The following is a 27525-nucleotide window of genomic DNA, read 5'->3' as shown; positions in this document are numbered from 1 at the left end:
TTACAGGATACGAAGGGAGGACAGTCCTTGAAAGGTATCCTCTGCGATTTCATGGATTTGATTATGCTGTAAGGAACTGCAAAGTAAAGAAGTAGAAACAGAACTTCATTGGCTAACTGGGCTGACTTCAAACCAAGAGATAGCTCGGTGCCTGCTAATACATAGATTCAGCCTTACCAACGGCAAGACTTCTCGTTTCCCCTTGCAGGCAAACTGTTTAAGTATTTCGCATTAGCCATATTAATACAACCATGAGGCTCTTTCATGGCACCTCTGCTCAATCCCGATTCACAACTCATTTAATTTAGAAGAGACTGTTAAGTGTGGACTGAATTATTTCCAAGCTATAAGTAACAGTTTGTGAACTTTGAAGAGTCACACTGAGGTTTAAAACAAATCTATTTCATTCTGCAGGGAATCTTTGGGCATATTCTAACTCTGGGTGCACTTTCATTTCTCAAAATATGGATTTATGAAATGAAAATATTGGGAAACACTTTAAGAGATAATGGGCAAATAAATTATACTTCCAGTTCACTAGCTCCTTTTACAATGAACTGTGTGTACAGCAAGCCCAAAAATGCCAAGAGTTTAACAGCAAAGGCCTGTGAGAAGTCTATTAGCCCCACTCTCATTAAGCGGAAAGAAGCTTGAGCGCAGTAGAGGTAGGAGGAGAAGTAGGAACATACGCAGGCAGAAAAAATGTGCAAAGTCTGGAAATTACCTTTAAGAAGATTTAAAGCAACAAAGTAAGGAAAAGCGAAGATGGGTTTTGAATGTGTCTTACAGGGACTAGAGGAAAAAACATTTTACACAAGCATAGGCTGACGGTTGGAGGGAACTGAAGAAGAGTGGAAGAGATAAAAGGGAGGAAGGAAAACACCTAAGTCCTCACTCCATTTATGTGTATAGCAATACGACTATGAAATGCAGGATTAAGGTGTCCTTCATTCTTTTTTCGTGCCATAGGAACAATTAAACCTTAGCTAACTGAGGAAAACACAAGTGGTGGAATTCTCCGTCCAGCGCACTCCTCACATGAGACAGTCATGTTATCTCTCTCTGTCCTTAATCTTAGAAACTTATGATCAAACATGAAGCAAAAAACTTTCTAGAGACTCGGACTCAGCATACTAAGGAGGTAATAAAGATGAACAACATGTATTTCTACTTACATTTCTTCCAAGGAGTAGCAGCCCTTAAAACTTGGGAGGTCCTTGATATTGTTATAGGACAAGTCCCTTCAAAACAAAAACCAGGAGAAAGGTGCTTAGTTCAACTCTTTTCTACTTGAAACATCTCATCACTTGTAGTCATTAAATGGATTGGCAGAAAAATCTTGTTAGTAACATTCTGTGGAAAAACTAAGGGCAGTTTAGAGAAAATCAGGAAGGGAATCACAAGCATGATCTCTCCGCTGCCATCCTAACTAGCCCTGCTATGCACTTTCGTTATAATATATATATATACACCCAAAGATGTAGAAAGACATAACTGCTATGTCAAGCTTGCAACAGTCGGCAAATAGCAGAAATAAGACTGTCTATATAACTCTGTAAAGTGTTGATTTATTGCCTTGCATCCACTCTATTTGTGTAACCCTTTTAAAGGCTACATTTTTCTCTCCCCCTTTTTGCCTCTGAATTCAGTGAACTATTTTTTTTTAATTACTTTCCTGAAATATTCAACCAGTGATGTAAAGCAAGCAAGCATTAAAAAAAAACCTTCATCCCAAAACTCTTTATTTGACAAATTTTAACAACTGAAACTAGTGTTCTGTAATCGAAAAGTAATGGGTAAGGCGGCCATGCCTTTGTAGTGGCTTCAACAGCTCATGATTTGATTCTACATTCTATTTCTATGTATATTCTATATTCTATTTCACTGCTTTCAGCTCTGCATCTGGATATACGCATACCTCAAAACCATACCGTGACCATTGCATGACAGATGGCACACAATGCAGGAATTTGGTGCAAATTTTGATTTAGTGTGCTGGTACCTCCCTAAAAGCTAGAAAAGTTCAGAATTTTCTGTGAAACTATGCTGTAAAACGGGGACTAGAAACCTCAAATTTCTGTTCAAAAGAAACTGCCATTTCAAAATAAATCCTACCTCATCATTCTTTTTTCCCCAGTTTTTCTTCTATAAAACAGAACATATTTCTCTCTTCCACTTTCCAGCACTTTTTGCTTTTGTTTCAAATTTTCCTGCATGCATCCTTTGTAAACATGGCTTTGCCTCTTCCTTCCCAGTGGTTTCATTTACCAGTTTGGGGTTTTTTTTGCATTTATTTTAACACATGTTTATCGCTCTTTCTGTCAAGCCTTTGTATTACTATCCTCTTCCTCATGCTCATCTCCATTTCTCTTGGTTCCTGATGCTCTCTCCTGTGTTCTTGAACGCAAAAAGTCAAAGCACTATAACTAAACTCTTCCTTAACCTCTGAATGTAGGTGACTATTGTTGTGTTAAGCATGAACGGTGGCAGCGCGAATTTGCAGATGCAAAGACTGTTCTGCAGCACCACCTTCCATAGCTTTATAACATGAGAGAAATACAGCGCTGCCCTAGAAAGGGGACCGACCCTCTTTCAGGAATAAAAGGCATCACATCAATTCTGCCATGAGTCCTGATTTGAAAAATCAAGAAACCAGAATGAGATTTCCAACTCTGATAGAACTATGAGGATGAGCAATTCTAAGCAATACTTCAGCTTCAAATTAGGTTTAAGTTTCTTTTAAAACCTTTTGACGCAGATAAAAATAGGAGCACAACGTGTATACTTACAAAGTTCGTAGCACCTTTTGCTCTTGGCATAAATTAACAGGAATACTGTTTATCTTGGTCCCTGTTAGAGTTCTGTGAAAAAAACCAGCATATATAAACGTTTGCATTGTTGATGATAGATGGCATAACAAGCATATTTAAGAGCGGAATAAGGATGACTTCTCAGCTATCAGGGTTCTACATTCACCCACCAACATTTTGTTTTGGTTTGGCTTTTTGAAAGAGGCCAGCTTTTCTGGTTTTTAGTTCTGTGAGATGGGGCTTAGTATCAACGGCCTTTACGTAGGCTGTTGCCAGCTTACCCTATTAAAAAAAATAATTAATAGCAGCCTTCCAGTACCTAAAGGGGGCCTACAGGAGAGAGGGGGACACTTTATCAGAGAGTGGAGCGATAGGACGAGGGGTAATGGTTTTAAACTGAAAGAGGGGAGATTTAGATTAGATATTAGGAAGAAATTCTTTCCTGTGAGGGTGGTGAGACACTGGCCCAGGTTGCCCAGAGAAGCTGTGGCTGCCCCATCCCTGGAGGGGTTCAAGGCCAGGCTGGATGGGGCTTGGAGCAGCCTGGTCTGGTGGGAGGTGTCCCTGCCCAGGGCAGGGGGTTGGAACGGGATGATCTTTAAGGTCCCTTCCAACCCAAACCATTCTATGATTCTATCACAGTAAGGAAAGCTATATAGTTACATTTATTGACAGGAAGAGAACATATAACCAGTTGCTCCCCAGATACTAATCATATTTCAATCACTTCACAAGAGGCAAATCCAAGAAATTATTGGAAATTATTTCTGTAAAAGATACTTACAAACTCTCCAGATTAACGGTTCCTGTCAAATTAGGAAACCACTGCACCATGCTGGCACCCCGAATGACCCTAAAAAAATCCCCACAAAAATTAGCTGTAAACTACTATGCAAACGAATTGTGACATTCAATCCTGCTGTCAGGTAGATATTTTCACTAAGGAGACATTCTAACATTCTTGTTGCTTTTGTTTAAATTTTACACATAAATAGTGTGTAAAAGATAAGTCTTTTCACCGCTTCTTGTAGTAGTAATCTGCTTAATAAATTACTCCTCCATTAGCAAACAACTGGAATTCATCAAGATGGAAAGAGATGTACGAAAAGGGCATAAACTCAAAGGTAGTTTGTAGTTCAAAGTTTGAAGTCTCACTCCATTTTGCTTACTCGTCACCCCCAGAACTGCTATCTTTCGAGCGCATGCATGCACTAACCTGCAAAACATTCTCACAATGTACATCCCTGTTCAAAAACCACCCAGGACATATTGCAGTTTGTTTAAGTAAGAACCTGAGCATTTGGCCTGAGGTTATGTGTCTTATGCAAGGTAATGAAGATTTGGAAAAAAAAAAAAAAAGAAAAAAAAAGTTGTACAGCATATTTACTAGAGCTTCTTAAGAAACTGGATATTCCCAACAATAACAATGTTTATTAGAGCTTATTGCAAAAAAGTTATAAGGCAGTCAGAAAAATTAGTTATTTTGAGTTCTTAGTCACAACGTTTCATATCCATTTATTGTACTACACCGTTGAGAAGATACTTACAGGGAATGCAGGTCTGACAGATTCTGAAATGCTGAGTTCCCCACAAAAGACAAAGGATTATCATACAAATGTCTGGGAAATGAAAAACACGTTTCAATCGTTGCTCTTACACTCACTGTCTGCAAAGACTAAAAATAGATGCATGAAAATCACTTACATCGTTCTTAGAAGGGGGTTTCCTGCAAACGCACCATCAGGAATTATGGAAATGTAGTTACTGTGAAATCCCCTAAAGATATTAGCAAAGAAGAAAACCAACATTTAAAAATATACTGCTAGGAGATTCAACCAATAGTCGTTTTCTTTACACCTACTCAATTCCCAATCCTGCCAAAATTAGGATTGTAGTTAAATAGGAATAAATCTAACTGTAGGAATAACTTTGAAGGTATGATTTCTGTCTACTACACATCAGCTGAACTGAAAATATTTAATTAGAAAGCTATTCTGTCCAAAACACGATCCTGTGCTTTCTCTCTTCTTCCTCCTCTCTTAAGGAGGGGACAGGGAAAACACGTGTGATCAGCGAACGCTTAATTCTGCTACTGGAGGCCAAAACCAGCTCATGATTAAGATCTATGCTAATGGTTCTCCTGAATAAATTGCTTGCTTATATAACTCCAAAATCATTTTCAAGAGGTTCCCTCTCTAGCTGATAATTATTTTTTCCTTTAATTATAGCTTCACTTAGCATAACTTAATCTGATTTAGGTTGCTGCATAATGAGACAAGCATTCTTAAATACAGGAATTTCTTTTCTCTTTTTATTTATGGAAAGGAGAAAGAAAACTGGTAAAAAGGGAGAATAAGTAATACTCACAACTCCTTTAGACTTGGGAGTGCTTTTATGGCTTCAGGGAACTCTACCATGTTATTATAATTTAAATCCCTGGAAGAAACAAAGCAGGAAAATTATAAAATTCTTAACAGTGGTCATGAATTGTCCAAATAGATTTTAAGACAATTCAATGAAAGTAAAAAGTTCTCAGAACATCTTTTACTACACCATAGCTTAACTTTAACTTAGATTTAGTCTTCTGATGTTTTACATGCTTTATAACTGGCTAATAACTTCAGTAAGATATTTAATATTATCCAGAGGATTATTCATATTAAATCAAATGACACTTCCTTACAGCGAAGCTCAGTATTTTTCAACACTTCACAGATTTTTCTTCAACACAATTTATGTGGAAATGAACTAAGATTTCCAAGTTTTAAAAAAAAAAAAGGTAAATACAAATGACCACCTTATTAGCTTACTAAGAGAACTCTTCTTTCAGGTTTTATAAAACAAACAGTAAATAGTCCATTAGGTAACAGCAGACCTTGTAGCAAAACCAATTATAAATATTGAACAGAAGCAGAGGGAAATCTCATCACACTGAATCAGTACACGTCGGTGACAGGGATCTGCTGAAATCTCAGTTAACCTGTCACCGTTCTAGCAGTAATGTCAGGACCTCCTACAGTCTTTTTTCCACAAAAGGGACTCTTTATGAGCAGCAAAAACATTTTAAGAGTCTTACAGCAGCTATGCGTATTTACGCAGCATCTAATTATTACTTAATTGAGGTTCTAAGAGAACAACAAGATAGTTGGAGTAAGCAGCATTCCTGGACTCATCCAAACTCCTCATGACAACGGAGGTTGTTGTTGGGTTGCCCTTGCCCTCCTTCATTTGTTTTATTTATTTAGCATTCTCCTAAGCATAACAAAATGCACCGCTGAAGGAGATACTGCTTATTAGACATTCACTGAGTGCGCTGAAGGGAAATGGCAAATGTAACCCAAGCAGCTGGAAGCCATTCCTGGCCAAGGAGGCACTCTGGAGGTTGAGAAGTACTGCGGGGCCAGAATCCAGCCACTTCGGACACCCAGGTTTGGGGGGAGCATGAATTGTCAGCGGGGATGACAGACATGGGGTGAGGAGAAGGTGATGCTTCCCTGTTCCTGTCTGAAGGAACATAAGGCTCTTTCAGATAAACTAGTCCATCACCTTAATATTTGCCACTGCTTGAAGGGAACTTAGGTGAATCTCTTGTACGAGAGGCTGGGAACCAGAAGCCGGGCTGGTTTCCACCAGCCGGCAGAGGATGGGTTCATGACCTGCAGGGACGTGTGAGTGACAGTCTCCTTGGCAGGCAGCGGTGCCCATCCAGAAATGGAGGAGCAATGGAGAAACAGCCCGCTGGGGCCCGCTGAGAAACCTCCTACCGTCACACAACAGTTTTGGCAGTATATCTTAAACATGTTTAATCCTACAGTAAATCCGAGAAACCAATATTTGTCCCTTATCACCCACAGGGCCACTCAAACACTTCAGATATATCCACCTGACTCAGTGGAGTGCTATGCAAAGACACACCAGCTAGATCAGGGCTAGGAACATTAGAGCCACATCTTCCACTGTGACATTTCACCCAGGCTAATATTTACCTGCTTCTCAACACAGTTAATTAGTTTTGGTGGAGCACTGCACTGATACTAGCCTTCAGTTCCAAAACCTGAGCTGGACAGTGGTACGTGTTGCGCGGTGCACACATGCCTTATTTGCAATATCTTCACCGTACCAGTAAAGTAACCCTCATTAAGCTGGGAATGAGACAAACACTGAACAATATATTACTTTAAGCCACATACTTACAAGGTTTCGAGGTTGTCTAATCCATCAAAACAGTGTTTTCCTATAGTTTTTATTTTATTATTATGAAGATGTCTAAAAAGCAAAAATACAACAAGTATGAAAACAAGTGATAGATTTCACATAAATTAACAAATTAGCAGATATTTCTATGAAATCAAGACAGTTAAATGGTTTAGAAAAAACACTGCATGATGGCGGATTATGCAGAAGAATGTCTTTCACTTCCAGACAGAAATATTTCATCCTCATAAGGCAACAGAATAGATTGCCCACAGTCAAGACAACCCATTTTAAACTACTCACTATCCACAAGTGCGAAAAAAATATGATTTAAACATACAAATGAAACTCATTTTTCACATTCATCCTTGGAGATATTTAAGACTACACAGAAACAGGTCTGTGGCAGATAATATTTTCTTCTTTTAATATCTCTGAAAGCTTTCCCTGGCAACCGTTGGTTTGAAATACTCATTATTAAAATGAGATGTCAGGAAAACATACATCAATCTCACCACCCATGGCCCATTTGATTTTCTGTTTAGGAGAAAGTCTTTAGCAAACCTTCAGAGGGTTGTCTAGTATACACACTATCACCTCGTGTTGGCTGTATAGGCTGTTACTAGACAACTGAGCTGAAAAGTAGCAAAATACCATTTTCAGTGCCATCCTGGACTAATCAAAACTGTAACCGAGGAGAGAATCAGAGCGACCTACGAAATACAGTTACAAATACTCACAGAACAACAAGACTTGAGAGGTTTGTAAATGCGTAGTCGGGAATGTGCGTTATTTTGTTGAGCGCCAGCGTTAACGCCTGCAGAGAGGGGAGGTTGCTGAGCGGATAGATGGGAACTTCTGTCAAACTGTTGTCATCCAACCAAAGGTGACGCAACTGCACCAGACCCTCAAAACTGTCTTCTGGTATGGCAGTAATATGGTTAGCATCTAAACGCCTGCATTGAAACAGAAATAATTCACATAGGAAACTCAGAAACAACAGATAAGTAAAAACATCAATTATCAGTAATCAAGTCCTATTACTCCTGATTATTTTTTTTAAGCTTAAATATGCTTTACTGAAATAATATTGGAAAGGCTGAAGGTTTACTGAGTGATACATAAACACCCTTTCAAGGCAAATGAAGAGCTCAGAAAAGAAAGTTTCATAAAAAACCTTCTTCTCACACATTTTTAATAAAACATTTTAACAAATTCATATGCTTATAATCAGCTTACCAAAGTAAACTGGGAGCTATAGGTATCTCCCCCCGCACACAACCCCCAGCTGCTAATGCTGGAACGAGTCTTTAAAATGGTAGCATGATAGTGTATCAAAGTTTGCAGAGGCATTTGCTCATTTGAACTGATTATCCCTATAGCTACATTATCGATAGCATCGTATACTGCTACATGCTTTGTTTTGTAGTACTGCTATATGCCTTAAGTGACTACTTTAGAAAACAAGACTATCAAAAGGAGCTGATAAACAGTGTCAGAGTTATGAATTATCCCGACAAATAAAACATTTTATCGACTAAAACAGGAATTTCTTTCACTCTTGCACCTATCCTTTCTAACGTACTCCACAACAAAATACAAAATAGCACATCAGCACGGTTGACTACTGTACGTTACTGGATTTGCCATCACACTTTTTCCCCAAATGAACTCCGATTGCAAACATTAGCAGGAGTAACACACGCGGTTACTCCTGTAGACTTAACTATCTTTCATACAGAAAGTCAAACCATGTGCGACAATTAGTTCTGCTACGGTTAGCGGCTCACCTATGCTATGGGGTTTCACTGCTTCTTCAAGTTTCAAAGCATCAAAAAAAAAAAAAAAAAAGAACCCCACACCTGGAAACCTAGAAGGCTAAAATGCACATCCTTAGCGCCGGCTCCAGATGTGAAGCCCTCATGACGGGAGGCGCAGGTGTTACTGTCAGAGTCGCACCCAGAATCCTGATCCATGACAACTGACAAACCCGATACTGCAACTCCTTGTCTGACGGCTTTGGCAGCGACAGCAGAAACTTGTGCAGAACGGCATGTGCTTTTTCCTCATGCAGTATGCTCCGAACCAATTTGTTTTTTTTTAACCTCCTACCCTAGCAGCGCAGTTACTTGGGTAGCATCACGAGCAACCAGGGCAGGCAAAAGGCACAGACGGGGACCGGTTCAGGTCTGTCGATTCTACGCCACGTAACCAGATGTGTCGGGGACAAAAGCAGAAAACCACCCAAGCTTAACCTTGGATTTACAGATGGAAGCCCCAGGAATAGACAGTGGGCAAGGGATGAACCAGAAAGCAGCAGAACATTAATAAAATGCTGTTCTTCATATGGGGATGAGAGGAAAGTTCAGCAGTGATAGCCCAGGAGATGAAAACAAGGGACTGTAACCAATCGGAGGCAACGTAGGGCTGAGAGCAACAGGCAATGTTTGACTGTCCTCTGCCCTAAAGGCTGTCTTCTCTAGGTCAACACACCTGAACCGTGGTGACTTTGCTGCAAACGTGGAAGAAAACACCTTGCATAACTGCTTCAAAGTGACTGGTGTACCAGCCAGGGTACGTACGCTGCTAACTGGGGGGATGAAACGCTTATATGCTCCTCCATTAGCATCCGTGTTCATTACGGTACAAATCGGCACAGGTTTTGAGTTCTATTAAGCATTCACTGCGTTTCTAAAGCCATGATCAGACACGCTGTTGAAAGTCTAGCTGGGTTAGTTTAAGACCATTGCCTCCAGCCATCCACCCCGTCCCTCTCTGGGCTGGCAGAGTGGACCAAGCAACTGCGCTATGTTTGTCCCCAGGCACAGTCACGACAGCTTAAATTGTAGTGAAAGTGCTTCTGGACCCCAGCACTTAAAGGACGTGCTGAATTCAGAGGCGGAAGAGAAGCTTGATGGAGAATTAATGGACTTAATCTATTTCTGTGAGAGAGAGTTTTGTTGTGATATACATGGTTTAAATACTTCAAACTATTAGGGAAAACAGTCAGCAGCTGAATTTTCGCGTAATAAAGTCAAGAAATGCATCAAATTAAGTTACAAATACACCGATATAAGTGGGAACTTACGGAACTGTCTGCAGTCAAAGGCTCTCTCTGAAGTTGAGTGAGGTGCCATTAGCTCTAAAGCTGTACATCAAAGAGCTAATTCCTATGGTTCGTACACTGGCACCCCCTTAGCATTTGCCCCATGGTCTGACAGGTGTGTACACTACTCTGAATGCTTTTAGACTGCACTGAGACTGGAACATTTCAGAGAAATTAAATGCCTGATGATAATAAAGAAAAAAAAATATATAAGGGGGGAGGTAAGGAAAAAAGCCTGCGGCTCTGCTTCAGAAAAAAAAAAAACAACCAACTCCCAAACTTGAAATTACCTGTCTTTCTTCTCTCTCCTAAATTCACACACCTCCCTGAAGATCAAAAGAATTATTTTCCAGTGGAATAAACATATCCGAGTCCTCGCTGCAACTAATTTCTCCCTGTCCCCCCCTTTTTTAAGGGCAGCAGCATACTTAAGAAGCAGCCCTTAGTCCTTGCGACTACTTGTCGACGCCGATGTTCGTACTTTCGCTGTGCTCCTCGCTAAATTCCATTTACTCTATCAGGCTTTGGAAAACAAAACCACACAATGAAGCCCCAAGCCCTGCTCCTCTTCTCCCACCGTCAAAGCAGAAGATGACCAGGGGAAGGATGGACGCGCACAACGGGGGAGTTGAGCTCTCAGCCAGGGAGAACAAAGAAGGTCATGGAGGAGATGATGGACCCTTCATCCCCAGCTTGCTTTGCCAAGCCAAGACCTCTGTCCCCCAGCACAGGTGGATCGAGTACCCAAGTACCTGCGTCTTAAACTGATGGCTTTCCACAGCCATCCCAGTCTGTCACATTAATCTTCTCCTGCCCACAGCAGTAAAACTGAGGGGGGAAAGACCACCACCACCGGCCGCTGTCACTGAGCAGGGAGGTTTGGGAGGTGAGAGAGGGCGCTTCTCTGGCTCCCTGTCACTTCTGCACAAATATTTGGCATCGTCCTAACAAATGCAATGTCTGAATAGAGCTAAAAGCAACTAGCAATGTCAGTGTCAAGCAGAAAGACAGGACAACACCCTGTGCTTATTTGTGTGTGTCTCCATTTACATAGTGACTTCCAGCTCTGAGGACCACTGTGCTAGCCCAAGGTCTTCCCAGAGGCCAATGGATCCAGCAATAAAATAGCTGAGAACGAATGGTTTGCCTGGAGTTTTCATTGAGCTGCACTTACATTTTTAAAGGGAAAACATGTGATTTACAAATGTTGCACATTGAAGTACAGCATCAAAAGAACCAAAGTGGGTATCATGATTATACAAAAAATATTTATTGGTGCTGGATTTCCGTTATTGCTTGTCACACCCCAAGACGTATTTTTAACTCATTCAGCTATTTCTGTCTCGTCCACATTTTTTGTGTTCCTTCACGCCTCTTAGTGTAAGCCTGATATGCCACAGTTATTTTTTTCTTTTATTTCTCTGCCAGTCAAAGCTTATCCACATCATGTTCAGCACACACAACACAGCTGAAATGCTTCTATTTAATGTAAAATGCACGTAATGGAGTACTTTGTGAAACAACTGAAAAGCCAACCTAAAATACTTGACAACTTCCACAAAATACTGCAACTAAGGACCACACCTTTTCTTTAAGATGGGATAAGGCAGTATTCACTAGCTCCAATAACTAGCAGTGTACAAGTACTATTCTTCGCTTGGACTGAACTTTTACAAAGACAGTCCTTTTCCACTAAAGTGTTAAAGATAAGACTATATTCTTTAAATTACAGCTTGCAGCACGTACCTAAATTCCTTAATCTTTCAGAAGCTACTCCAATTCCAGCTTCCCTATAGGCATTGGCTTGTGAGAGACCTTTACGGTTTAGCCTATAAATTCAGAGTTCACTTGCGGAGCTGTCATCTTCACTTTTATTACCTGTCAGGTTCCCTCCTCACACAAACTCCAACACCACGAGGAGAAAGAGCAGGAGGATGATAGAAACCTACATATTCAGCAGCTCTTATATCAGTATTTGACGTATTTTTAAAACAAGTAAAGAACACAGCAACTTAAAGGTCTTCAAACAATTAACTCAGCTTTAAGGAAACTGTAAAACTAATATGAACTCCTACCTCAACTCAAATGAATAAAAGTTCCAAAGTCTAACACACACATACAGATGAATTTTTAATATTTACATAGTAATACAAACACACACAAAATTACCATTCTGTCTCCAGTGTATTTCAAATTTTCATAAAGCTTTTCACTACAAATCTCAGGCCAGACCTGCCAGGAGTAGGCTGATGTACGGAGAGCAGGCACCTGGGAGGTGGCACCTGGTGGAGCACGGCATCCAGCTTTTTTAATACATTAAGGGGGGGGTGACACACTGCACCCCGCACCACACCAAACTGCAGCAGAAACTGCTGTGCCAGACACTGGCACAAATGCAGGTGCTTGCCAATGAGGAGGACACTGCAGACCGGTGCTGGGCACAGCGTCTATTTACAGGGTTAAAAAGGCTAAAAGGAAAGGATGCTCATGGCCCGTTTGGGCTGGCAGCAGCACCGCTTAGGGCAGGTGCCCTACAGCCCGCATCCCTCTTGGGTAGCATGGGGAGACCTCCAGGACCAAGCTCGCACATCTCCTCTGACTGACCAGTCCCTCCGGTGCCACTTCTCTGGTTGATTCTTTTCCCATCCTCCAAAAGACGCCAGGTGCCGGGCAGTGCGGGTTCCTCCCCGCCGGGATGGGGGAAGGCAAGGCAGAGCATCCCTCAGCTGCACAGGAAGGGTCATGCCGCAGCCAGGCTGCGAAACCAGCAGCTTTGCGTGATCCCAGCTGGTCCGGAGGGAGCAGGAATGCAATGGGGAGAGCTGGGCAAAAAGCTCAGTAGAGGGAGAAAAAAAATCCTGTGTTTTGCTCTCGTCCTGTAGCCTCTCCAGGAACGTTATGGTCAACTCTTGCTCTCCTGGGACAAACCACCAATCGGATGCCAGCAGCCATCACTGTAGATGCTGCCTCCTCACCTTGCGGATGCGAGATGCACCTCAAAACCATCATCTTCGTAATAATATTCATTATGAATGTACTAATGCCACATGTTTTGTTAACACTATTTGCCTGGGAAGAAGAGACCTTCGCAGATTTGTCTGCAGTTACCATCCCAGCCTCGCTAGCTCTCTATCTGTGGCCGCTCTCTGCCTTCCAGGCTGCAGCGACTGGGAAATTTTAGCAGCCTTATACTAATAGCAGGAATTTAACATTGATGTTAACAAAAGGAAAATGACTCCCAACTCTTGTGTTAAACCACTTCTGCTCAATGGCAATCGTTAGGAGAACTTTGCTCTTTAAAGTGCTCCTTCAAAAACCACAAAGAAATCACTCAAATAACACGGGAGCAGATTTTTAGGTTTTGAAGTTGAGCACTGATAAGCGTGGTACCTCGGAAATTCTGCTACAATGCACCCACCATGTTAACAGAGGTACTTCAAAATACTCAGCACGTTTGCTCACTGTATCAAGCGGCGGCTCTCTGTGCCTTATGTGTCGAGAACATCAATACAAGGATTTGCTTTATTCATGGACAAATTTACAGCAGCCCTCAGAAACTAATGATACATGCCAAAGCTATTTCAGCCACCAGTATATCTGTTTCCTCTATTTAGATGCTTAGGATGGTACCAGTCAGAGCTCATACCAAGTTTGCTGCAAATTACCCATAGAGGATTCAGCTGATCTTTACCCACGTGCTGTGTAACTTCCACCATCCCAGTTAAGATTCTGATCATTCAGTTTCTAAAGAATTTCCTGATTTTTATTTAAACAGTAACAATTCCTTCAGCAAGCCCAGACAGTTTTAAAAAAAAAAAAAAAAAAAAAAGAAAAAAGGCTACAAAAGCCCCAGATATTCCTGAAGCTCACAACAAGAAATACTCTTATCTCACTTTCAAGGAAACCAGAACAGCTTCTAAAGGTGAACACGGCATAGAAAAATGAGACTCCTGTCATTCAGCAAGCATGTAAAGTTCACAAAGCAGTATATTTAAACTGCTGCATATTTAAAGATTTTTCAGCACAATCAAACATGCTCAGGAGAGCTCTTATACATTCTTCACCCTAAAAAAATGCAAGGGAGAAAAGCATATTCAGCATATTTAAGCTTGTATTGTTTTTCAGGTTAAAAAGAAAATGTGTGCGAATTTCTTCCTTTGCCATTCTGGTGCGGATAGTTTAATCCTAGATCTTAACACAGACTCACTTGAGGCCTGATCCCCTTTAACCCTTTAATAACAGCAAAGCAGAGAACTAAAAAACCTCTGAAGACAACCCATTAAAAGTTGATTAGTTGAAAAACCACCTGCCACTGTTAAAGGTGCATACTACGCTTAATACCATATACTACATAAGAGACCGTATAATGCTTCTTAACTTCATCTAGTCATTGCTGTTAATGAACATCTCCTACAGCCTCCCAGACAAGATTATCCTTAGATACCCATCCTTTAAAACTCGATAATCCAGAATCACAAAATTAGCAACAGAAGCCATAAAGCACTCTTTAAGAAAAAAGCAGCAGAATTAGAACAGAACTGTGTATTTTTGGATACAAGACAGTGTTTGCATTGTCCTCTCCAAATTCGGGGATCTTTCCCTCTGAAACCTTTCAACGTGCTTATGGTTTATGTTACTAAAATTGTCACCAACGTAAACCACGGTGAAAAGCTGTGCGGTTTCATTACGGTACCAGCAGAATGTTTCTAGATTTGATTTGGGTTTTGGTTTTTTATAGATACAGATGTAACTTGATCTGTATAAGGAATCCTTCCTAAAATAAAAAGAATGTTACAAACACTAGGCTACAGCAAGTTATGTGCTACAACACATTTAAAATGTGTCCTGACTGACTGAAATACGCCTCCCTCCTCTGTCCCCATCTCTCTACTGTATATTTTTACCCTGCAAAACAAGATCCTGCTCATTTTTCCCAATCCCACACTAGGACCCCAGTCTTTCCTGGCTGGGCCAAGCCAATTCCTTCTCCCAGAAAACACAATCCCATTCCAGTTCAGCACGTTCATGCCTCCTGCCTCATCCTGCCTCAAGCCCGCTCCAGCCTTCCGAGATAGGAGAGCAGACGGCAGAACTGGTTGTGATCCCGCAGCGGCAGCTGGGAGCAGACCGGGCTACGGAGCCAGAACTGCTGCTGGGTACCGCAGAGAATCACTGCTGACCACATGCACGAAGGCACCCACCCTGCAGCTCAGGCGAACACCCACACGGGGAGAGAGGCAGGAGTTATCACCGTTGAGCACCACACTGGCATGGTCCCAGGACCCACAGTTTGGGAATCTGGCACAACAGTGTAGCTCCAGCGCTTTGAACTACTGCTGCAGAAGGCTCTAATATTCCCTGCATGTGTGCACATGTGCAGGGACAATACCTCGGCGATGCCTGAACTACGATTATGATAAATTGTCTCTGATACATCAGTAGCTATTGACAGGCTTTCAGAAATGACTCCTGGATTTGATGGCGAACACCCACCACAATTTTTTGAGTTTAAAATAAGTGGAACACAGATCTCCTTTCTAAAGCATCTCAAAGTCTTTGTTTAAATAACATAGTTCCAGTATTCGTCACACACTGAGCAACCCTAAAGTTTGAATTTAGAAATTAGAATTAAAAATCAGAGCAACCCTAGAAATTAGAATCATAGAATGGTTTGGGTTAGAAGAGACCTTAAAGATCATCCAGTTCCAACCCCTGCCATGGCCAGGGACACCTCCCACCAGACCAGGCTGCTCCAAGCCCCATCCAGCCTGGCCTTGGACACCTCCAGGGATGGGGCAGCCACAGCTTCTCTGGGCAACCTGTTCCAGTGCCTCACCACTCTCACAGGAAAGAATTTCTTCCTAATATCTAATCTAAATCTCCCCTTTTTCAGTTTAAAACCGTTACCCCTCGTCCTATCGCTCCACTCCCTGATAAAGAGTCCCTCCCCGGGGACTAAAGTTGCTGTAGTTGCTGTAGTTTACAGAACCATTTTACAAATCTCTGCATTCTGGGTCAAAGCTCAGAATAAGCAGTGTTACCAAAATCAGTCATCGCAGTTAAATATGCTAAAGCACTAAAGAAATGACCCTCTGAAGTGGTTTCCCTGGTCCTTTCAGGCTCTGCGCACACTGCGGGAGCAGCGCGTCGCTGAGCCTCCTCTGGCTCTCCGTACCACCCTTGGATTGCCCATAAACCTCACCTACACCACTTCCAGATCTGAAGTACAACATACGCCACTTCATTGCCTTGTGACAACAAAAATACACTGCTGATGCTTTGTAGTAATTGAAATGCATCAAGACTATTGTTCACATTTGTGAAGCTCCTTATTTCTCAGGCTTTTCTGCTATCAAAAGCCAGGGGCACAAGCCAGGCAACTAGTGCCTTCTGTCTCGTAGTGCTGTCCCACGGCCCCACATATCACAGCATCTTGCAACGCGAGAATACATCCTGCCAGATAAACTTCTTTGGGGTGCTAGACAGCGAGTTTCCACTTGGTAAAACTCTTTCATTTTGCTAAATTTCACCTCCATAAATAAGGACTCTATTCTAACTCTTTCGGAGGCCAGAGCTGGGAAAATATCCAATGTAAATAGAAAATAAAGAGCTGTCGTTTAGTATCTGAACCAGGCTGGCTGCTCGCCAGCTATAATATAAACATTAGAGATCATGAAGCTCCTGTAACCATCTTCTTTATTTCCACCCAGGTATGTTTACTGGGCTTGTTAATACATACAGTGTGGCAACCGCCTTCCTACGCAGCTAGAAATTGGAGCACATTAAGAGAGAAACCGGAGAGTTCTACAGGAGCTGGAAACCAAATGATTATCAATATACTATAAAGTTTTATGAGCAAGTAATTTGTGTCTTCACCAAGAAAAAATCCCCCTAAAGCCTACTTCAGAGCAAACTGGGAAACTGCCAGAAGAGAGTCAGTTAAGTGATGTTTAAACTTGCAGGTTTTGGATGGAGAGTATGTATTAAAAAGGCAGAAGCAGGTTTTCTAACATATATTCTGCAAAGAGTTATTTGTTTTAGAAGAAGGTCAGAGCAGCTCAGGAGCTTTAAATCCATTTTTGACACAAATTCCTTTGGGGAAAAAAAATAATCACTTTCCCCCTTTTTTTTTTTTAAAAAAATAAGTTAATAAAGCAACATGCTGACACTTAGGTTTCCATGCTCACACACAAAATTCATAGGACCAGTCCTACATTCCTTTGCCAGAAGGTGCTCCCTACGTTAGTAGGGAATATACATAAATACGCTGTAATTTCATGAGCGATGCAATAAACAAAGTTTTCCTGAAATTTGTTAAGATGACAGAAATGCATTCTGATGAAGTAAACACACCGCACACGTAAAATGTGTTACATTTCTGACTACATTTGTCTCAAAAAACATTTTCTTCTCAAATTGATGCCAATTCTAACAAATTATGGTGACCTCGCGATGCAGACAGCACCCTTCCCAGGGGCAGAGGGGGGGCAACCCAAAGCCTGATCCACATCAGCGGATTGTCCTGAGCTTCTGGCACCGACGACTTCCACACTGGATTTGCCACCCCCTCCCATATTTCTAACAGCTATTCTGAAGTCTCAATCTGGTTTTCCTCCAAAAAAGAAGTAACAAGTAGCTTGCTACTTATTAATCCAGTTTCCTCCTTTTTCACCTTCCTAAAATTGATACAATTTATCATTTGCCTATGAACAATGAAGCTCCCAGAAAGGGAAAACTCACCACACTTTAATTTGTTACTATTACATTTTAATTACAATGATCTTATGGCAAGTGATTACAGTTGTTACATTATACAATATTACATAATTATTCTATGATTTTTTTTCATCAATTAAAGTGTCTTTTTAAATGGCTCAACATCATCTTCTTTCCAACAGTATTAAAAATATAGGAATTTAAAAGAGAGAGATGCTAGTTTAATTTATACTTTCATTATTTTTCCCTTAGTTTTGTCCTTTCCCTTTTGCACATAAAATTACCATCAAACCGGCAACTGGAGATTTAGTATTTTAAACTTTAATTAGAGAACAAACATTACTGTAAATAAGTAGAGGAAAAAAAAGCACGTTCATCGAAAACAAAATAGATGATTTGTAGACAACGAAAGTATTTACTGAAGTAGTTTATTTTTTGGCATCACAGAAATGCTGGAAGCCAGGAAGGAGTTTTGTTTTGTTTTTTTAAATAATTACTAAAGGGTTATTCACATCATGTAATTTGAAGGATTTTTATTACACTGCACGGTTATTTGCACTAAGCAGACTGCAGCCCTCGGACGAGGTGCTCTCTTCCACACACACACACACTGAAAACAAGGGGGAAACATGGATATTAAATTTGGAAAGTGGAAACCTGCATCTGTCCTACTCTTGGATCCAAGAACTTGGAAAAGTCAGCGCCAAGCATGGCATGAGAACTCGCTGCTCTCTGCTGCTGGGAGCCGGGTGCTTCCCGCGCTGGCTGGAGATGCCAGCTGGTGAGCAGCCCAGCAGAAGCAGGACCGGGGCTGTACCGGGAGGTGCCACGTCCCCGCACTGCAGAGCCTCCCGCTCCCAAACCGCCTTAATCCGCAGCCAATCTCATTCTGCCCCGTGCTGCCGTGCTGCTCGCTCCAGATGGAAAAGGCGGGAATACTCGAGTGACTGCGAGAAGGCAGTGGCCAAGATCCAAGTTTAGGGAATGCAGAAAGCACCTTTGCAGAAGTTGCGCAATAAGTTTGCAAAGCTATTTGGCAAAACTGATAATTTTTTTTTTTAAATTTTGTTTTTTGCAAAATTATTCCATAACCTGATGCAACACTGAAAGAAACAGGAGCTTAGGCCAGAAACCTGATTTTGGGCACAGAGGGAATAAATACATCGTCTGTGCTCTTGCTCTGCAGGTAAGCTGAAAGGAGGAAAAATTTTGAAGCCCTTCCCCCCACCGCCTCCTCATCACAGCGATAAGCATCTACCACCTAGAGAGCTGTAACTAAGTATTAAGGGCTGATTAAGATGCTTTATAAAACATAATAAGCCATGAGATAGTATAAGCACATGTGAAATATCTTATGAGCAACTAGCAGTAATGGCTGAGGTGTTCATAACTGTCTGTCCGATTTCAACACCTTCCAGTAAAACCAATACTATGCATGTCTCAAGCAACACTCCTTCCCAGAAACCCCTTTTCCTCCTCCGGATACAAAAGACACAGGCATGATTCATTTTTGCACAACATTTTAAAATTGCTTCAACACCTTAGGACATGCAAGAAGGATGATAAATGTTTTAACTCCACCACCACTGCGTTTATACAGCAACCTTGTACCTGGGTTTGGGTTTTGAAAGAGTTTGGATTTGGGTCACCCCACCAGAGATGACAAATAAAATTCTTTACGAACTTTACTTGGGAAACTTTGCTCCAGCTGCAATTGCAGTATCAGAAAGTCTAGGTATGTTATTACACATACAGGATTATACTTCAAAACTGTACTGAACAAAGCAAACGTACCAAGTGACTGAAAGTGAAACTTGGAGAACAATACAAGAAGAAAAGCAAAGTAAGAAAACTTACAAGGACTGTAAACCGCTTAATCCTCTGATGGCCTCATTAGGTACAGTCTTCAGCTGATTGTTCTGTAGGGTTCTGTAAAAATCCACCGTGTTAGTAAAGAAGAATTTGACATTAAACTTTATGAGCAGTAGAGGTGACAAAAGAGACCATGGTCCTGTTACGGTTTCAAAGATTTCTAGAGTGTCCGTAAAAACAGGTAGAATTATCAAGACCAGATACCCAAAGGCAACAATGAAAAGAAAACGGTCTATTTCAGTTTTATTTACAACTCATTCATTAACTACATTAACTGGCAGAGAACAAGCCTCTGACATAATACTCTGAAAATCCCCTGGGAACTCACTGAAGAGGTTGAGCAACTGACACTAGTACAGATTTGCTGCAACGCATGGTATTTTATTATTTTCTTGTGAAATGATCCTATACGTGCTACAAAAGACACAAACCTCTGATTTTTCTTAAAGCCGCATCAATACACAATGCATTAACAATCTAATTTACAAAGTGTGTTCACAACAAAGCACCTCTGGGCACAACGTTAAAAAGACACAGAAGGAAACTAGAGCCAAGCTGAATTAACCTATACTGGGGGTTTTTTAAGGACTTCTCTTATAGGTCAACATCTTATCGCATGATGAGTTCTTCTATAAAGAGAACGTAAGTAACTGAGATCTCACACATCATAAAACATTACTAGATTTTGGTGCATACTGGGGTAAAAAGCAAGTGAACAAGGAAGTTTACTGTTAATTAATATCCAAGTCTCAAATTTTTCAAGAACTGCTAGAATTTCAGGCACCCAGTATTGAGTATCCTGGCAGAGATACCTTCAAAAGCCTTGACACTCTGCATTCAATTTACAAAACATCATATTAAGTAGTATTGCAGACGGGCAGCTTCCTCATCTGTACCCTGCTTATGCTGTTTGTTTATGTTTCTTTCTTTAAAAACTCAGGGTCCTTTTCCACTAGGTTTTTTAAATACCTGTTTAATTAACTATCTATTATGCTACTAGCAACTGAAAATATTTACATCAGCATAAATGCTACGATTTCTGGATCCAGGTTTTTAAAACACCACACAACAGAAAGCTCTTTTTATTCTTAGCTGTGGGAAAACAGTTGAAATGAATATTCTTATTTCGGAAAAGAAAACAGGATATGGAAAACAGGGCATATAAGTCTAACTTCTTTTTATTAAAACTTTTTTTTTTTTTAATAGCAAGTAATTTTCATCTAAAGAAGCATCGAACTATGACAGTTATTTCTATCACCGGCACGGGTTGATTCCAAGGTCAAATAGTGTTTTTACATGTCCGAGTAGTAGTGCTACCTGATGATGTCAGGACACCTGACGGAGTAAGGCGAGGGGGTGGAGAACAACAAAAAGCTTTACGTGTGCTTTTTAGAAATTTTCCCTCTTAGGACTCTTCTGCTACAAGATATACTTCAGAAGCAAGTAAGCATTCTAGTTAAACACAGTAATTACATTTTCGTCAAATTCACCAAGTGCTCATCATCACCACTTAAAACAAGCATTATATAACAAAATAATAATGTAGGAGAGCTGTGATTTTTTTTGGGGGGGGGCCAGCAGAGAAAGGGGGGGAAAAAAAATATTAATCCAGCCTACCAGTAAACAGGCTGGCTGTGCACTAAGAAAGCATACAGCTAGCTATGAAGTTCTAAAACCCGATTACTTACAGAACTTTGAGTTCTTTCAACCCAGACAAGGCCTTTGGATGGATAAAAGAAAGGTCATTGCCAGCCAGTCGCCTGGAAAAAAATTGCAATAATAATTTCAGTCACAACATACAGTACTTCTACAACCATGTAACAAGGAAAGCCAGTGATACATCAAATCTTGCAAGCAATTATGCATTTTGTATTTGATTATGCTATATTCATGATCTTCCAAGTTTGCAACAGTTATTTTAGTCATTGTACATTTTTAATGGCTCAGCCTCATGGACATACTTTTGCAAACACCCAAACCGCCCCCCCCCCGCCCCAGGATGATAAAGAATCTTCTTATGGCACTAGGTTCGAAAAGTGCATTTACCAACTTTTAATACAATCCTCTGGCTTTCAGCATTCCTCTGCTGAAACATATGCTCTGGTAGCCATGTGTTTTTAATCTATACAGCAGTTTCTAAAGAAACTATGCAGTTAAGTAAAAATAGCTAGATGCTGGCACGAGGCAGGGAAAAGTTTCTATGAGAATCCCAAACATGAAGAGGATATTCGCAAGCAGGCGGTATGTTCACAGTGCTGACAATTGACAGGACGCCTGCTGACATTACCAAAACGTAATCTTGGGAATATTTCATCTTTTTGGTTAGCTATTTTGGACAAACTTTTCAGGAAAGAAAACTGTTCTGGAGGATGGAGAAAGGGAACAAGATCCTCAGCCATACTTTCTCAAAATGTGGCTGGTTTCAAACTTGGACTGCTAGACGCTAACAAAGTAAATTGTGAAAACCACCATGATATTAAAAGTAATAAATACAGGAGAGGCTGCAGAACACAAAGCAGGAAAGCAGAAACAGCAGCCAAAACAGCTGCTTTCAAATAGCTCATTCCCCCCTTCCCCCACTCCTTTTTCCTTCAACCTTTTCCCCTCTATCCTGACCAGCAGACCCTGTGTGGTCCAACCTTTGTTGAGCTGCTAGCAGTTGTGACACGAGGTGTTTTATTAAGGGTAAAAGACAGTAACGCAGAACACCTGGTAACCCACAGCTGCCAAAAGATGCCATCATTTCAGCCAAAGTATTTGCTTTCAGACTCAGTTTCATAGCCAAGCGAAGCAAAAGCAACGGTGGAGAAGGTTGTACAATGAAATCAGCTGGTGGAAATACTATGCACAATCAGTACATGTTAATAATTAAAGACCAGCCAATGCGCTTTAACAAAAGTTGCAGAATATCAAAACCCACCTCTGCTGTTTCAGGGCACTGTGAAGCAAGCCGGCCACACTAAGGGGAAAATATCACTTCAAAGAGGCAAACGAAGGAAATGACAAGAGCATCATCTAAAGCATCAGCTTGCCAGAACATAGCAACATTATTACGTTTTTATCTTAGTCTACATAAAAGAGATTACCCAAAGCATTTGATGCCTACATAAATCTGCTCACAACAGAATTAATGACTTAATAAAATGCTGCCTGACAGAGAGGAGGCTAGTTATGTTTATCAAATCCACTTGTCAAAGTAGATGGCTTTATTTACAAACGAAGGGAGAAGAGAACAGCTTCTCACGAACAGGAAGGTGACAGCAGCAGCAAATACTACTTGATTTTAGAAAACTGTGTTACTATCGTTTGCTGAAGCAGACCTTGGCATTTACTCCTTGTATTCTCACGCACACCCCAATCGCCATAGCTATGGCTCTGACACCATTACAAGAACGCTTAATCTCAGCTGTTTCTGTCTTAAAAAAAAAAAAAAAAAGACACCTCCTGACTGCTGAAAAAAATTTGTCTGTGAGGTTTGTGTATAACCAAACAGCTCTGAAACTAGAAGAAAAATGAAAGTAATCAATGTGTGCTTATCCTTGAAATCTCCTGTCTGCAAACAACCTCAGGATTTCGGAGCCGTGACATGATTTTTCAAATACTTCAAATTTTTAACATGAATGAAAAATTCCAGATGGCAACCAAACACTCCCCTAAAATTCATTTTCTTGTCAGTATCTGCCCAAATCAACTGTATTAACTTTATCTGAGGGGATGTGGAGGGATGTTTGTAATATTTCATGGCTCTCTTTTTAACAATTTCCTAAGAAGTTCACCGTAAACAAAGAAATATCAATGAAACATGCCGGGCTCTCTACACCAGAGAGCCAGTGATCTGCAGAACATATGTTTATTTTAAGGAGCGTTCAAAACATTGAAATAGAAATCCTTAAATCACGCAAAATTTAACTGAGGCTATAGCACTGAATTATTTTGGCACTCTGGTTGATGTTGATAACCGACCACACGCTTCGGGAAGCGGCAGCCACGTTAAACGTGTGGCTCTGCCGAGGCTCCCCAGGAATCAGGCTGGTGTGCAGCTCCTCATGCATCTGCTGGAACTTCTCCCTTCCCCCTCCAAAGAGGCTGGGGATTATGATTTGTTTTAAAAAAGCTAAACTAAATCCAGTTGAATCGCCTCCCCCAGCCTCACCAAGTGTCACTAACACAACCCTACGGAGCCCTGGAAACAAAATACAGCTGAGCCAGAGCATGGTTTGCGTGACTTCAAATAGCAAGACTTCGCCTACCTCAAGGCAACTCCTGTTTATTCAGCCTTTTTGCAACCAACCAACAGGGGGGAAAAAAAAAAAAAAAGTCAACCTGCAATCCATTACATTTCCGTTTCTCCTCCATCTGGCAGCCTTCCAGGAAACAGGATACAACCAGCCAAGAGTGCAAAGGCTTTACTAATCAGTTTGCCAAATAGACATTTATCATTCACGTCCTAGCCTTGGGGAGCGTGGCTGCTCCTTAGGAGGTTTCAACTGCGGCTCTCCAGCAGGCAGAGACCAACGTATCGCACGCCGCTCCCAACACGCTTCCCTCTGCTGCAGCATGCAGCGGCGGGGAGGATGGAAAGATTTCTCTTTACATAATCAGGTTCATTTTAAAGAGAGAAATGAAGAATTAATAGTATATAATGTAGCGCATGTGCAGCATATAAACTAAGTCACAACTGAAATCGTCCAGTTGGATTTTCACATACTATCTCCTTCCAGCATGTCTCAAAAATAGTTGTACTCAGATTTTCAAATCATAGAATGGTTTGGGTTGGAAGGGACCTTAAAGATCATCCAGTTCCAAACCCTGCCATGGCCAGGGACACCTCCCACCAGACCAGGCTGCTCAAAGCCCCGTCCAGCCTGGCCTTGAACACCTCCAGGGATGGGGCAGCCACAGCTTCTCTGGGCAATCTGGGCCAGTGTCTCACCACCCTCACAGTGAAGAATTTCTTCCTAATAGATATAATGTTTAAAACAGTTAAATATTTAAAAGGCACCTCTGTTTCTCTCTTTCTCACAGAGTAAATGGGCTAAAGAAAATCCCAGCTTTACCAAGCCCCACACTCCAAACCCTAGCCCAACAGAAAGGAAGCAACCTTTATCTCCTCGCAGCAAGACTCACTAACCTGCTTGGGACCAACCCTGGAAACTTCTCTATGGTGGGACAACTTCACATTGCAACAAAGCGGCACCTGAAACAGCCCTACATTTTCTCTATCAAAAGCAAAGTACCCATCCTTCCCTTCATCTGGAGCGGAAAGTGTCTCAGAGACCTGGTCTCAAAGGCCACAAAAACTTGATTTGCCATCTTTTACTTCTCAAGGCACACAGACACAGCAGCAGGCATTATCTGCAGCGGGGCGTAAACGTGTATCACACCGAAGTGTTTTCCTGTAACTCAATCACAGCTCCCCTAGTTTGGAAACTCTGCCCAGGACTGCAGGGATTCTGAATTAGCCCAGCCAAGTTACACCATGGAGGCTTCTGCAGTAGAATCACAGTGGTCATGTGTGACCACATTAGTACCGTTCTTCTAGGTTGGCAATGTCCTTGTAACTGCTTGGTACTGAAAATTGTAGTCCTTTATTTTTACTTTAAAAAAAAAAATAAAAATCGAGTGTTTCAATGGGACAAAATTCCTGCAAATTTGGACAAATTCAAATAGACAAAATCAATTTCAGCATAGAAGCATCACAGAGTAGGACATATGGAGGACAAAATACTTCTGCTGTCCTGTCATATATAGGTGAGCAATACCCTCTAATCATTGTTCTAAGTGACACAGTAAACGACCTCCAGATGTAGCAGACACCTTGTTGTTATTACAGAAATCAGGATACAATCTGGCTGGGGAATAATCTTCCACGGTATCTCCTTCCCAGAGTACACCGCAAGCACAGTTTCTTGCACTGAAACTCTTCTGAAAGCAGCAAAGACTGTTTTCTCTCTTTTGGGAAATTAAAACTTTGCAATTATGAGTCTGGCAAACCGGCTGCATGTTAAACCGAGCCAAGTTAATCACTGGTGTCACTCCAAAATCAGGGAGGATGTCCCAAGGATACATTTTTGTCTGTAACAATTAAAACCATCACTCTCGTTTTGACAGGATGCAATACAAACTTGTTAGAAATCTCTCTGCTTGTCTTGCACCCCAGATGGTGGTGAACCTCAGGTTACTTGAACAAAGAATTAGGTCTCCTCCTGTCCTTCTGAAGATCTAATGCACATACACAAGGTGTTTTTTCTGTGGTTTGGGTTTTTTTTTTTCCCCCTTTTCGTGGTATTCTGGGATCCTCCCAACCTTATCTGTCCAGCTTGTCTCTGATAACAATACATTGGCTACTTTTTCCATGGATCAACTCTAGTCTTGCTTCCTCACTGAAAATTCAAATAGTGACAGAGACTGCAATCACCTGATTTATTATTTTTATTTCTACATTAGCTGCTTTCTGATAAGACCCAAGACTCCCAATTCAAGGTCCAGTCAAGGCTAAACTTCCACATCCCTTACGGACCATCCACCACTGCCCCTCTGCCCACTCAACACCTCCTTTTAGCTCTCCAACTTTTACCTACCTATTTTCATCCCAGTGGAAAATATTCCATTGCTTCCCCACTTGCACTATTGCAATTACTTTACTTATTTGCTGTTTTACATCAAACTATTCTGCCATCCTTACATGCCTGTCCCTAACATCAAGTTTTTCGGCATTCTTTGTGCTTCCCACACACAAAATAAATTTTACTTCTTGTTCTCCTGCAACAGAAATAACCTTTGAAAATGCCTTATAGACAACACTTGCTGGGTATCATGGATTAAATTTTCTCAAACCTAAGAAAAGAGCTTCAGGTTCCACTTATTCCAGAAAAGCAGCCACTTTGGAATGGAACTGAATTGCCTTAACAGATGATAAGTAGTTATGTGCTACAATTTATTCATTGGGGTTTGAAGCCTTAAACAAGAGGTACAACCATTTGTAGGAAAATACCTGGGGCTCGGCAGAGGTCCCCTGCCCGGGGAGGGCACACGCCTGTGCAGACAGCCCCTACCCAAGCTAGGCAGCTGCAGAAGGGGATGGCGGGCTGGTAAATGGGAGCCATATCACCAGCCTAAGCTTCACTTTGCTTATCTGCGATTAGCAAACGGCCCCTTTGGGACTTTTGTCAGCTGCAGCCTGCTGCAGGGCTGTGGAGCCAATCAATAACCCACAGATTGCTCCCAATTCTTCCACGCCAATTTAACATAACTAAATGGATACTTTATTCTGCTAATGGAAAACGCATTTGTCCCCTTCTCCTTTACTTGCAGTAGTTTATTATACAACCTCAACTGCTATTTATAAAATCATGAGTACATAAGCCAAGACACATCAGGACTGAAAAAGGAAGCCTGTAACTACAACCAGCACTGAAACTGCACCAGCTCCGTCCAGCTGACTAGGCACTTCTCAGCCCCAGACTTCCCTTTCTGGCAGTTACAGCCTTCTCAAAGTTACACCGAACTTCAAGGTAATAGCTTGTTTTCAAAATGCATTCCCAGTCTAAAGATTTTTAATGTCTAAGTAAACTCAGCTGATTGACTGATTGAAGTCTAAAGCCTGTCCGTAAATTCCACTGTTGAATTGTCAGCAAGAGTCACCAGCACCCACTGCAAGACAAAATACGACTCTATGATATTGCTTTTCACGGGCTACGAAAGGATATTTATAATTATATTTTTTCTTGTTACCAGAAAAATAAATTATGATTGATTTTGAAGGAAGCAAGCATTCCCATCCACGCAAAATACCTTTTATCATTCAATTTGCAAGCAGTATCTGAA

General features: G+C 41.2%; 1 protein-coding gene across 1 annotated transcript in view; it reads right to left on the bottom strand.

Moving 5' to 3' along the window:
* LGR4 (leucine rich repeat containing G protein-coupled receptor 4) overlaps nucleotides 1-27525 on the bottom strand; it is an 81592-nt gene that overhangs the window by 9565 nt on the left and 44502 nt on the right. The window contains exons 3-13 of the mRNA XM_074586262.1: nucleotides 21387-21458; nucleotides 19684-19755; nucleotides 7745-7960; nucleotides 7005-7076; nucleotides 5178-5246; nucleotides 4515-4586; nucleotides 4358-4429; nucleotides 3595-3663; nucleotides 2790-2861; nucleotides 1176-1241; nucleotides 5-76 (exon numbers count right to left, since the gene is read on the bottom strand). Of these exons, the coding sequence (XP_074442363.1) occupies nucleotides 5-76; nucleotides 1176-1241; nucleotides 2790-2861; nucleotides 3595-3663; nucleotides 4358-4429; nucleotides 4515-4586; nucleotides 5178-5246; nucleotides 7005-7076; nucleotides 7745-7960; nucleotides 19684-19755; nucleotides 21387-21458 (924 nt within the window). The remainder of the gene's footprint in view (nucleotides 1-4; nucleotides 77-1175; nucleotides 1242-2789; nucleotides 2862-3594; nucleotides 3664-4357; nucleotides 4430-4514; nucleotides 4587-5177; nucleotides 5247-7004; nucleotides 7077-7744; nucleotides 7961-19683; nucleotides 19756-21386; nucleotides 21459-27525) is intronic.

The sequence above is a fragment of the Larus michahellis genome, chromosome 4, assembly GCF_964199755.1.
Source record: "Larus michahellis chromosome 4, bLarMic1.1, whole genome shotgun sequence".
NCBI lineage: Eukaryota > Metazoa > Chordata > Aves > Charadriiformes > Laridae > Larus > Larus michahellis.
Note: the sequence above shows the minus strand (reverse complement) of the source record. Positions and strands in the feature narration are given on the sequence as shown.